This window comes from Tinamus guttatus, unplaced genomic scaffold (genome assembly GCF_059628265.1).
Source record: "Tinamus guttatus ecotype Peru unplaced genomic scaffold, ASM5962826v1 Tinamus_guttatus_pri_ptg000451l, whole genome shotgun sequence".
Lineage (NCBI taxonomy): Eukaryota > Metazoa > Chordata > Aves > Tinamiformes > Tinamidae > Tinamus > Tinamus guttatus.
Window position 1 is genome coordinate 737,783 of NW_028288985.1, and position 13,035 is coordinate 750,817.

Here is a 13,035-nt window from a genome sequence, read left to right on the forward strand (position 1 = left end):
CTAGTCCAACCCCCCTGCACATGCAGGGTCACCTAGAGCACGTGGCACAGGACTGTGTCCAAGCGGGTTTGGAAGATCTCCAGAGAAGGAGACTCCACAACCTCTCTGGGCAGCCTGTGCCAGGGCTCTGTCACCCTCACTGTTAAAAATTTTTTCCTTAAGTTCCTGCGGAACTTCTGGTGCTTCAGTTTGTGGCCATTTCCTCTATTTCTGTCGGCGGCCACCACTGAAAAGAGGCCAGCACCATCCTCCTCTCTCCCTCCCCTGAGGTACTTCTAGACACTGATCAGATCCCCTCTCAGCCTTCTCTTCTCCAGGCTGAACAGACCCAGCTCCCTCAGCCTCTCCTCGTAGGGCAGATGTTCCAGGCCCCTGATCATCCTTGTAGCCCTGCGCTGGACTCTCTCCAGCAGCTCCACATCCCTCTTATACTGTGGAGCCCAGAACTGGGCACAATACTCCAGATGTGGCCTCACCAGGGCTGAGTAGAGGGGCAGAATCACCTCCCTCGACCTGCTGGAGATGCTCTTCTTAATGCAGCCCAGGATCCCATTGGCCTTCTTGGCCACGAGGGCACACTGCTGCCTCATGGGCAACTTGTCGTCCACCATGACACCCAGGTCTTTCTCCGCAGAGCTGCTCTCCAGAAGGTCGGTCCCCAGCCTGTACTGGTGTCTGGGGTTATTCCTCCCCAGGTGCAGGACCTTGCACTTGGCCTTGTTGAATTGCATGAGGTTTTTCACCGCCCAGTTGTCCAGTCTGTCCAGGTCCCTCTGGATGGCAGCGCAGCCCTCTGGGGTATCAGCTACTCCTCCCAGTTTCGTGTCATCAGCAAACTTGCTGAGGGAGCACTCTGTGCCTTCATCCAGGTCATTGATGAATGCGAATATAGTTTGATCATTAATAGTTTCTCCACTACTTAAAAAAGAAATTATATCTTGTTCTGTAGGAGACCTGAGAGATGTTTGTGATAAGACTATTTATCCTTGATTTCTTGTAGTTGCTAATGTCACTGAATTCATCGACACGGGAAATTAAGGCTCTTCTGTATTACAACTAAAAGATATGAAATCTGAGGGTAATCTGAATATACTTTTTCTTAAAAGGTTCTGAGCAAAGTTCTGCTAATCTAATTCTGACTGGCACCTTCCCAGGAACTGACGCCATGTGATGTTTCTGCATTTACTGTGGACTCTGTCACAAAATTATAAGGAACAAAACTATAGATGGAGAATAAACAATTAGCAAATCAAACACTTGAAGCTGAATTTAAATAAAATGAGTAATGATTGTGGTCATAAAGTTGTAAGGAGAAGTCACACACATGAAGAAAAGAATGTAATTATAATGGATAGATCAAGAATCCGCGCTGGCACTTGCAGAGAACTTTTCGTAAGAAAATGTTAACTCATCCGATAAAATTTTATTCTGGCTATTAGGAAGAATATCAAGGAAATAAAAATTCTTCAAGGACCAAATGACATCTCTACCCACTACAGTTATTGTTGTAATTCTTAACTATTGATGTTTTATTGATTATGCAGCATTCTAGGAAAAACAAAAGTTTAAAAACTGTCTTTGATTTTATATGGCTTGACCAAAAATATTTCAGTGGTTTTTTTTTAATTGAAAAGAAAAACGCAATCAAAATAGGCTTTAGCCCCAAAGGAATAAAAATAGTAACCTGTGGTAAAGTAGTGGATCTTGATGAATCACTCAGTAAAACTTTGAACTCCTTTTCAGAGAGGCTTTGTAGTGCAAGGGTGCAAGGTATTTAGTGACATTTTCACCTTGTGGCTGCTTGCTTGTGTTGATGAAGGCTTTGTAGTACCCCAAAGAGAAGACCATAATGGTGTGTGGGTTGCAGGCATACTTTCTACCTGAAACCAGATGGAAGGAAATGGCTGGCTCAGGTTCTGGCAACATAAGCAGATCCAAACAAACCGATTCCCTGACAGCATATTTTACTAATGGAAGCCATCATGCTATAGACCATGTGAGGAGGCAGATGAGCTTTGCTGCAATCTGTCTGGTTGAAATCTTCAGCATGTTAAATGATCTCATTTTGCAGAGAAGCCTTTGATAAAGTAAAAGCAGATATATGTATTTCAGCTATTAATTAGGTTTTCAAACAAACGTCATGAAATGGATTACTTTATCTACACAGACCCTGAGTGCTGAAGTCAATTAACACATGACTAAACCATAAACACTTAACTCATATTTGACTTTTTGTACACATAAAATCGAGTTGCAAATATTGTAAATAGTTGCATCAAGAGAAAATCTACTATAATGTTCTTAAATGCTGCCTTAAGATATTGATAATAAACTTTTCTGAGTCAAACTAAACACTGAAATGTTTTCAGATTTTAAAAGTTATAGGTACCCCCTATTCCATATGAGGTAATATTTTGAGGAACATGTTTCTGTTATGTTAACAAGTTTGAAATTCCTCTGTAAAACTTGAGTCTGTTTTAATACATTACAGGAAACAGCCATCTGAGGCAAGGTGTCAGCTGTGGTTGCCATTCTTGGTGGTCTGTTTGAATGTATTTGATACTGACTTAATTTTATACAATCACTTGCTGCCTTCCTTTTCTTGTTCACCTGTGCGGTCCTGTATTTTGCATTTTGTGGGGATTTTTTGACTAAAACAGTCCTTGATTTTAGAGTCAAGGTTTTTTTATTTTCCATGGTTTTCCAGACCTTTAAGTGCTGCTCACCTGACAAATTGTACTTTGTCAGTTTGAAGATTAATTTGACAAAATTGTTTGGGCAATATGCATATTGTGCATGTACTCTTTAGTGATTGATCTTTATTTTGCTTTTTAATCAATGAAAGGTCATTATTTCAAGATTTTAAAGCAAAATATTAAAATCATGGTGTAGTATCTGGGACACTGAAGAAAACAGTGTCCCAAAAGAAACATGTTTGAGTTTGCTTCCACATTGCCAGCAGTTGTTTCTGCTGCCTTGCCATAGGTGCCTTCTGCAGAAGTGCATTCTCAGACTGGTGTGCTATTAGGCAGAAATGCTGAGACATTTGTCGCCTTTTCATATTTAACCAGGCTTAGGAAACTAAGACCCCTTTTACAGCTGCTGCTAACTTTTGGCACCCTGTCTTTCCGAACATCTCCTCTCAGCGGTGAGCAGAGAGGCTGTTCCGAGGCCTGTCTGGAAGGAGCGCTCAGCAGAGCAGCTCCTCCTCCAGCACGTGCCTCTCGCCTCACCACACGCTGACCCAGGAACTATTTCCAACCTTGATCCTCGTTGTTTTCCTCATGTTGGCCTCGTGGTTATCTGATCCAAGAAGCAGTGCAATATCCTTAATGCTGAACTCCTTTGCCTCTCTTGGTTTGTTTTACCACCCTAGTGTCGTGCCTGTAATTTTCTTTTTCAGTAACATTGAACACATTTTCTCGAAGGGCTTGATTACTCGCAAATGTGTAAAGCCTGATGGCAGCACTGCCAGCAGCAGCAGCAGCGCTGGAAACCCCAGCAGTTGTGTGTCCTGTCTTCTGCAGTGTGTGGCAGGACTGTGAGTTGGCCTGAGTTTGGAGGTGGAGTTCTCCCCTCCTTCCTCCAAGAGTCTTCTTGGAGTTAGCCATATTGAGAGTATCCAAGGGCTTGCACTCTGGGAAGGACTTTTTTGGAATACGCATAGAATGAGAAAATGTTCTTTAGCAATAACCTGCTGTTTGGGGAAAGACAGTTGTGTGGCAGGAGGGGGGCAGCAGTTGCAGGTGGCTCTGCCCTTCCTCACAGGGTTCCCCCATTCCAGCCCTTAACAGCCTGAAGGCCAGGTCCGTTCTACTAACCATGTATTGCCCAGGCAGAAAGCTGAGGACTGAGGAAAACACACGTTGGCCTTACCGTGTATCTTCTTTCAGAAGCAATCAGCAGAGGGAGGAAGAGCTCCTAACAGGCAAAACAAATAGAAACAGCAGGTAACTTGCTATAGTTAGGGCTGAAAAAAGATACCCCAGTGATGCTGTTCACCATAGGTGCAAGCAGAATAGAAAGTTCTGCGGTGTTTTTTTGAGGGTCAGGAAGAGATCACATAGTTTACTGAAAAGCTGCCTCTTGGCAGCGTGCAAAGCAAACCACAGGAACCAGAAGTACCCGCTGGGTTTCATACCGAGTCGGGCAGTTTTTAGGCTCTGCAATAAAGAGTCAGACGAGAAGACTATTACTGTTATTGTTAGGAAAATTATTTGTTTCCTGTGGCCTCCCAGAAGGAGTAATGTCAGGCAAGCCTCCACCGTTTATTTCAAAGGAATTTGTAGCAATTATTACACAGAACCGCTGACATGTGAGATCTTGTAGCAGCCAAGTCTCCAACCAGCAGCAGAACAAAGATTTATCTAGCTGCAACAAAGGCCAATTTTTGAGAAGACTGTGAACTTGGAGTTAGAAGTTCTAGGTGAAAAGTGACAAGGGTGACCAGCTCAGGGGAAAGGTTCATGGAATTAAATATCATCTGCTGACTCTATTATTCTTAATCAAGGTGCTCAAATAGGATTAAATAAAAGTTCTGAGCGCAATTTAGTACATAGACGCAGTGTATGAACTTGTGGGGTTTTTGGTGGTGGTGGTGTTCAGACTTTTTGTGTGTGCGTGGCTGTGTTTTTCACCTGAACCTTTCTCCGCGGTATTTTGACTAGTTCTCTAACTTAGTGTGAATGTTTTATGAAAGTAAGCATTTCCGCTGTCATACTTCTGTACATTGCATCTGTTGCCTTGGATGCCATGACAATATTTGAAGTACTGTCTTGCCGGATGGGATTTATAAATTAGCTGATCGTGAAAACAGATGAGTTGGCTACATGTAGTGGCTTGGGCAAATTGTGAAGTTCTTTAGTCTTTACATTGAAGGTGGAAATTTGGACATTATTCTTTGATATCTGTCTTCATCTGAGATACCATTGCATGAATGCTCAGGGTTGCTACACGTATAATATAAATTACATTCTTTTTGTTTGGTTGAGATTTTGAAGGCCTGTTTGCATTTGATGATGGGTTACTTGCTTGTTCCAGTAAGGATGGAATTTCTTTTGGGAAGAGAAATTGTCTCAGAAAGGCAGACTAAGGTTAAATTGCTATGAATGGTGATTTTCTCTAAGCATTTGAAAGGAAAGGAGTTGACATTAGAAGAAGGTGACATTTTGTTGTGCCTTTTAACAGTTTACTTTTTAAAGTTCCTTTTCACTACTTACAATGGGTTTTCTTTTTCCTCAAGTGAAAACAGAACCCATTTTTCCTCCAGTAAATAGGAGATTTGGTATGTAACGAAGTCTGCTGCCTGCTCCTCATACCTTTTTATGTGAACTAGTGATCACAGTGGATACTGTGCATAAAACCAGGCATGAGTGATCCTGTCTAAGAAATTTATGTGATACAAATGTGCATATGTGCATACACACACACCTTGTATTTGCATATATGCACATGGAGTCATGCATATGTGTTGAGACATGCCTTTTATGCATATTTGTATATTATACATATATGATAAGTTTACATAAACACTGTAAATTCCTTGTGTTTATCATTTTCTTTTACTTCCTTGTGTCATATAAAACACAACCATCAGTTTAAAAGTGACAGAACTCTATTAATATGCATTCTGAAGGCAATATGCATTCATAAGTACAAGTTTAGATGCAAGCCAAAAATAGCTGATTTAAAAACTGAAACTATCTCTATGTTGTATGATATTTGTGTACAGGAAGATGGAACTACTTCCCAGTTCCAGTGTGATAGCACATCCGATGGGAAAGCAGCCCCTCTCTTGGCACCGTGGTGTTTAACAAATTGCATGGTGCTCTTGTGATACCTAGCGGAGAAGCTGTGAAACCAAATTAAGTTAATATAAGCTATCAATAAGCTGAAGCAATTGGCAGTGTAAATCTAGCTTCTCTAGTTTCTTTCATTTTTTTTTATTTATATTTGTGATTTTATCGATTCAACAGCTAAAGCAGCTGTATAATGATTGCTTGTTCTATTTTGTTGTTTTCCAGCTCCCTCAGGCTCAAAAGGTAAAATATTTTAATGAAGCTTCAGTCATTCAGAGTCCTTCATGTGTCCATGGTGTTGAGCACGATGCAGTAGTGATCAGTGAAACAGCCACTGTATCAGCGCCCTGGAGCGGGGCAGCAAGAGAACCAAAGCTGGCGTCCAAGTAGGGCCTTGTGGCATCTGCGGTGCTTCCTGAGGGCTGCTAGCTAAATGTATCTGCTTTTTGAACATAATGGACCAAAACTTGGAAAGAGCAGGAAAGCCATTTCATTTGACAACTATATCAGGAAAAAAGGAATTGTTCCCACTAGTCCATGTGAAAACTCTCTGGATCCTTTTATCCTTGTGGAACCATGGTATGGCTGGTCCCCATTCACTGGTCCCCACTGTGTCTAGCAAAACACCTTTGAATACATCCAGCATTTGACCTATAGTAGGTTGTCTACAGTTTCCCATACTCTGCTTTTGTCCTTAAGCAGCTTCTGCGTTGGTATGGTGTGTTAGCAGTCACCATTGCACGTCGTGGGATTGCAGTGACTGTGGCAAACTCTGCAAATTGCTTGATGCTTGTTGCATCATTCTTGTGTGTTTCACAAATATAATCAAAGCTTCCAGAAAACAGAAAATTGAGATGCTTTTGTGGTTTGTGATGCAAAATATCGATATGAAAAAATTAATTGGATGTATTGGGAAAAAGCAATACTCAGTCTTCTGATTTGTTCTTATTGTGCTACATAAAGAACCTTTAATATAGAAATTATACACAGCAATTACATACCACTGTTAATAACAGTCTTGGACAATGATAAAAGTCCAGTTTTTAGTGCAAGCTGTAGGTTAAGTGCTCTTCAGTGAATAGTGTTTGTGCGACACTCAATGCTTTAAAATGGTTAATTAAGGTATCCTATGCAGTCTTTGGTTTAAAAAGCAAGAAACCTGAGCATAGGAGCTTTTATTTTTATGATGCTGTATATCTGAGATTTCCTTGCTCATGGAGCTTGGGAAATCCTGTTTCTAATCTGCAGGTAACATGGTATCCTATGACACTAGCCTGTGGTCTCTAGTTCTGTTCTTGTGTTCTGATGATTGCAGAGTGTACCAAATGCAGTGTTATGGTAAGAAAAAAAATGTCCTTTTTCTGGAAACAGATGATTTAAAGAACTCTCTTCCTATAGCTTCCTGGATATGTGGAAGGATGAAAAAGCTGGCTAGACTGACTAGCTTTGGCTTTTTCATGCTTACTTGCTTGACTAAGAGTTTATGCCTAATGCTTCTTTAACAGTTTGCAGAACAAGGAGACGGGGTGAGGTTACAATATGCTGGCCCAGAAACATTTAACCCATCAGACTGTTTAACAGATTGTGCCACATAACATTGTATCATGCGTTCTAATGTCTATAATGCTGAGCTATTAAATAATGGCCTGAGATAAATTACTAGTTCTAGGTCAGTGGAAAAGCATGCAGTTTGCCCAGGAGGCCACAAAAGCTATTCTTTTTTTCAGTGTTTTTCACTGAGCAAACTAATGCAGATCCAAAGCCACGTATTGTGTGTGTGTGCACATGTGTCTGCTGAAGTATGTGCTGTCTCCAGGCGGAGAAGGTGGGATGGGTGGGAAGGATGAATGGGAGGGAGAAAGAGGGCAGGTACAAGTACTCCATGAAGGTTTTAGTAGCTCAGGTAAAATATGCCTTTTTATAAACATGTCTTATAAAGACGGTAGACTTTGATGCAGGATATGCTGTTTGTTATTCATACCTGACAGGCTTTTCTTGCTCCCAAGATCTTTATGAGGCCACCTTACATGTGCTTGTCAAAGCCATAGCCCTCAAGCAGCTCTTCTCTGTCTTACCACCCCTTCCACCTGATTTGGATCTCCACGCTTTTGCCCTGGATTCTCTTGCAGATGCTCAGTTCCTAGCAGTCTGATCCTAACAGCTAAGTTTTTGACCCCAAACTTATCTCTAAAGCTACCCACCCCCCCGCAATCTCCTTCCTTCTTATCTATCAACTCACCCTAAGCAGATGCTTTGTGTCTGCTGCTTCTGGTACCCTGTCTATGTTTGTGGTGCCATGAGTACGATCCCTGCAGCTCAGCTCAGTGCCTCTGGTCACATCCAGCGAGCAGGGCTTGCTCTTCAGGGGCTCGCCAACACTTTGCCACAGCTCTATATCAAGCAATGAAAATTTGCTTGTTGGTTAACCCAAGAGGCAATGTGGAATTTCAGGCATAAAGAGGGCTTTCTTGGTGACTGGTCAGGGTTTTCTCCCCATTTACATGCTACACGAGAAAATGCCTGATACTCGGGCATTCTTCCAGCAAACCAGAATACGGCAAACGCCTCCAAAGCAGCGAGTCCCTGCCCATCTGTAGGGTGGAGGGTAGCAAGCTAGGGCTGATTGGTGCCTTCATGAATGACTTAGTCACTCGTGTCCATGTTTTGACATGTGGTGTCTGAACTTTACTGTATTTTTGTTGGAATCTGTGTGTCATCCTGCAAATGTTTTCTCTGTAAACATTTCAAACAGGCATGTCTCTCTAAATGCATTCACTTTAATCTCCGAGTGATCTGAAAGAAAAATGTGGCATCCCACATTTACCTTTACTATTTTATATCCATTATAAATACTTGGTCATCTTGATGAAATGTGATTTTTTTGTATGAAACATTTTGGTTACAGTCCTTCTGTACAGCCGTGGTCATTAGCTATTCATTCTGAAGACTTAGATTTTTGTCCATCTGAGGCAGCTAAATATCAATTAAAAACTCTTTAAGGTGTTGTGCTATCTGCTATAAATCAACATATTGCAAATTCAGAGTTGGAACGCAGGTGAAAGGAAGTGTGAGGAGTTTGATGTCTGTTGTACCAAGACAACATGTATTGAATAGATTTTTGTCATATTCCAGATATATAAAGTAGAAAACATCCCAAAACCAAAAAACTAAAATTAGTTGCAGATGATAAAGATGATGTTTTAATATGGCTCTATAGGTTTCAGGGGAAAATATGAAGCTAATGTGTCTAAAACAAAGAAGCGCTATCTGGCAAAATGGAAGAAGTTCATGTGACTTTCATGCTATATTTGTTAATTTTTCTGCACATATTTGGGTAACCATCCATCCCAAAGGATTGAAAAAATAATCATAGAAGAAACTGATAATTCAGATTTGCAGAATTTCCCACTTTTTCCGTTTGACTTCCAGAAAGACTTTTACCCATCAAAACCTTTTGAAGGGTGGTTTGTATATTAACAGGTGAGCAAAAGCCATTTCTCTTTATGAGCCCCCAAAGGGCGTTGTGCCTCGTGGGCGGGAAGCTTCCCCTGCTCTCCGGATGGAGCACGCAGGGCCCGCGCACGGTTGTCCTGTTCCTGCTGCCGTGTTTTGTTCTCCTCGGCTTGCGTGGGGAGGTGGAAGCCACTTAGACACACAAGTGGGAGGCAGATAGCTGTGTTCAGGAGCAGGGGCTTTCTTTAACCACTTTCTCATGAACAGAACCCTATTTCATCCATATAGAAATGTTTTGATAATGTTTCTTACCCAAAAGTTCCTGACAGCCTTCTTTCTTTCTTTCCTTCTGTGTTACCCTTTAACTTCTGTAAGTAGTGCTTTGCTCTCCTTTTAGCTTAATGCTATCATCTTGCAGCCATTTGGGAGCATCATTTATCATTCCTCGCGTCATTTATCTTCTTACACTTTGAAGTGTTGAATTAACTGTCACTGGGAGTAGAGAATCGCAAATGTGTAAAGGTGCTGTTTCCCTGAAGTGCATGACTAGGAATTTTAACATTTTTAGAAAATTATAGAAGTTATGTGAAATCTAATGAAGCACAAAATAATCATGTAGTAAACACTTGCATTTGACCCTGATTTACCATTCCTTTGTTTCTTTGTTTCCTGGTCAGGAGAGGACATTTTCTTTTATAATGTATATAAAAGGAAATGACTTTTTTAAGAAAACTGCATTAAAATTGTCACTTACCTATTACTTGCAAACTTAAATTTAGTTTCCAAATTTATCACGCACCCTCATCAACAAAAAACTTACTTTTTAATATCTTAGGGGCAGTGATCTGCCAGCTTCTAAGCAGACTTGTTAAAATAAGTGTTTTATGACTTTTTATAGCTGTGTGGCTAAACGCAAAAATGTCCTTCTAATTTCATGCCCCTGCATGGATTCCTGTATTGTCCCGGGCACTAATTTGAATTTCAAACAGAAGAGCGGCTGGTCCTTGTTCTTGTGGGCTCTCTAGAACAGAACTGAGCAGCGAAGCTGCAGTGCTGGGCGGCACGAAGGGGCCAGGATGGGGCAAGGCTGCACCCAGGGAAGGAGGGCTCTGCTGGGAAGGGACAGGGCTACACAAGGTGGCCAAGAAAAGCCAGAGGGCTCTGCACAAAGCCCTGGGGGTTGGTGTGTCCCTAGGAATAACCTCTCACAATAGCAGCCGCGGGATTTCTTCAGTACTTGAACCTGTGGATAATTTAATTAAACCATGTGGAAATCAAAGCCCCTATTGGTGGACGTCAAAAAATCAAATGGGAGCACCGTAGATCCAGACAGATTACAATTCAAAGAGATATTATTGAGAGATCAGTCTATGAAGAATTTTTGGCGTTTCTGTGGTTATGAGTCACAGTTGGATGGAGATGGATGATATCCTGTTTTTTTAATTAAAATATGGATAGGCACTGCATTTTAATGCATTTGAATAAGCTTATTTAACAAGCAATTGTTTCTTTCTCATTGCTCTTGAAGTTTGGGATTCTGTTGATGCATACTCACTGTCCATCTTCGAAATAAAATCAATTAAATAACACAGTTTATATACGTTTGCTGCAACAGATACTCTGTTCTGCAGAAATTTTCTGTAGTTGCTGCAGTCCAAAGTAAACTAAGGAGAGGAATGTATCTGAAAAAAAAAAAAAAAAGTTGTATGAAACTTTTATTCAGTTTAGCTAAGCATTATGTAAAGCAGGAAATGAAGGAAATGGGGATATTCAGGACTATTGTGCAGCATGAAGATACCTTATTGTACAAGAGACTTGCTGATGGCAGATAGAGAAGAGAGTAAAACATTCCTCTTATAAATGTATGTCTAAATATAAGTAAGTACGGATAAATACCAATAAATATTTCTTCTATAAATATATATGTAAAACAGTAGAGTATGCATATATAAAAATAAATATATAGATATGTAGAGAGAGTGTATATAGGCTTGCTCCTATTTGTCACCTTTAAGAAAATTGCTCTCCTCTAAGAAAGTAATTATACCTGTGATACCTTTAAAAAAAAAACTTGAATAATTTATTGTATGTTTTTCCATTTTTTCCATTGATTTTGTCATTTCATTTTCACTTGACTAATAGGTGAACTGTGTTTTACTGTGTGTTTTGTTTCTTGAATCCATTTTTTCTGCTTTGACATTCCATATTCCGTTTTGTACCATGCTAGGTATGCTGAAGTGCATTTGAGTTCCGCATCATTGCTTAATTATAGCAAGAAAAAGCTTTGAAAATCACTTGAAAACACACCTTTTCCTTAGTGCACATCTGTTAGTAACATCAAGTATTGGAGATTGCCAGCGGAATTTTGTGTTTTCCTGGAGAGTTGGAGGTGAAACAGTTTCTGTTTCCTTATCTTTTTCTTAATGTTATGTAGCAACTTGCAGGAAATCAAAATGTGGTAACTGGTATTTTGCTAGATAAGAAAAAGCAGAGCTTTGGGTGTGTTGACTAATGCGGTGCCCCAGGTAGAGAATAAGTGTAGACTTTAATCAGGGGTATAAAGATTGAAGAAACAGAAAGGAGCTTGTGTTAATAATGTGTAAAGAATTTTTATTAAGTGTTGAAAAGTATAGCAATAGAAGTAATAGAGAGGAAGGAAATAAGTATAGAGTTTTCTTTGAGAAGAGAACAAAGTTTAAAAATAGTGCTGGAAGGAAAGAAGAGTTATTAGTACATCTGCGTGTTAATTTAAATGAAGTTACAACTTTGAGGTGAGCCTTGGTGTGAATAGATTTCTGCCAAAGCAAGCTATGGGGGCTGAGCAAAGCCGAGCCCAGCAAGTTTAGCGTGTGTCTTTAAACAGTCACAGAGAATCACGTATTCCCCATCACATATGGGGAGTTATTATGCCACATAAAGCATACTTTCATAAAACTGGCCAATAGCTGTTAGTATTAGTTACTCCTGAGGGACTGGAGCAGCAGCATTGGATAAGGCGCAGCCGGCGGAGATGAAATTCAGGCAGTTTCACGTTTCTGTCATTCCCAGGGATGCTGCACTGTAGGCAACTAGGAAGCACCTATCTGGTGACATTATTATATTATGTTAGGATAAATATCACTCTATTTCTTTGCCAGTAGCAACCAAAACAAAACAAAATCTTAATTCTTATGTGTTGATTAAGTTATTACTTAAAATGTCCATCTTGTGATTATGGAGGGAAGAAAGAAAAATTTTTAATTCACTTTTCAATGAGTTTTTTTTTTCCATAAGAAATATTTAATTGCAGTATTTCCTTTTTTGGATGCCTATATATACATTTTCTGAGCCTGTGCCCGTGTGATGTCCCCTTGATGATTTTGGCAAAGTGTCTATTACTGATTGCACAATACTATAAACATTAAAAATAAGTCCAGCCATTCAGAGGCTTCAGGATTATATATTGACTCTGGTTTTCTGAGTTTGTGATAGTTAATATTTTTTCAATAAGCATTAGCTTCTAATTAAGCCACTTCCACAGATATCAATGTTGTGTGCTGGTTGTGAATACAAGATATATAAGCAAAAACTTTTTTGGTGACTAGACATCATATTTCTGTTTTTTTTTTTTTTTTTTTTTTCTCCTCAGAATCCACTAAGTTTATTTTCAGTCCTGAGCTGTCACAGAGTTCTGTTATATGTAGAAGTTGTCAGACTTAACCAGCAACGATGCCAAATTTTTAGTTCATGGCTTCCTTTGCAGTTTATTCACAGACTCTGGTGTTTATTGTTTCAACGGAAATAC

At 40.0% G+C, this 13,035-nt stretch overlaps 1 protein-coding gene across 1 annotated transcript in view; it reads left to right on the forward strand.

Annotated features, from left to right (window-relative positions):
* Positions 1–13,035, forward strand: part of CACNA2D3 (calcium voltage-gated channel auxiliary subunit alpha2delta 3) — a 390,523-nt gene that overhangs the window by 264,343 nt on the left and 113,145 nt on the right. The window contains exon 14 of the mRNA XM_088532049.1: positions 6,024–6,041. Coding sequence (XP_088388175.1) covers positions 6,024–6,041 — 18 coding nt within the window. The remainder of the gene's footprint in view (positions 1–6,023; positions 6,042–13,035) is intronic.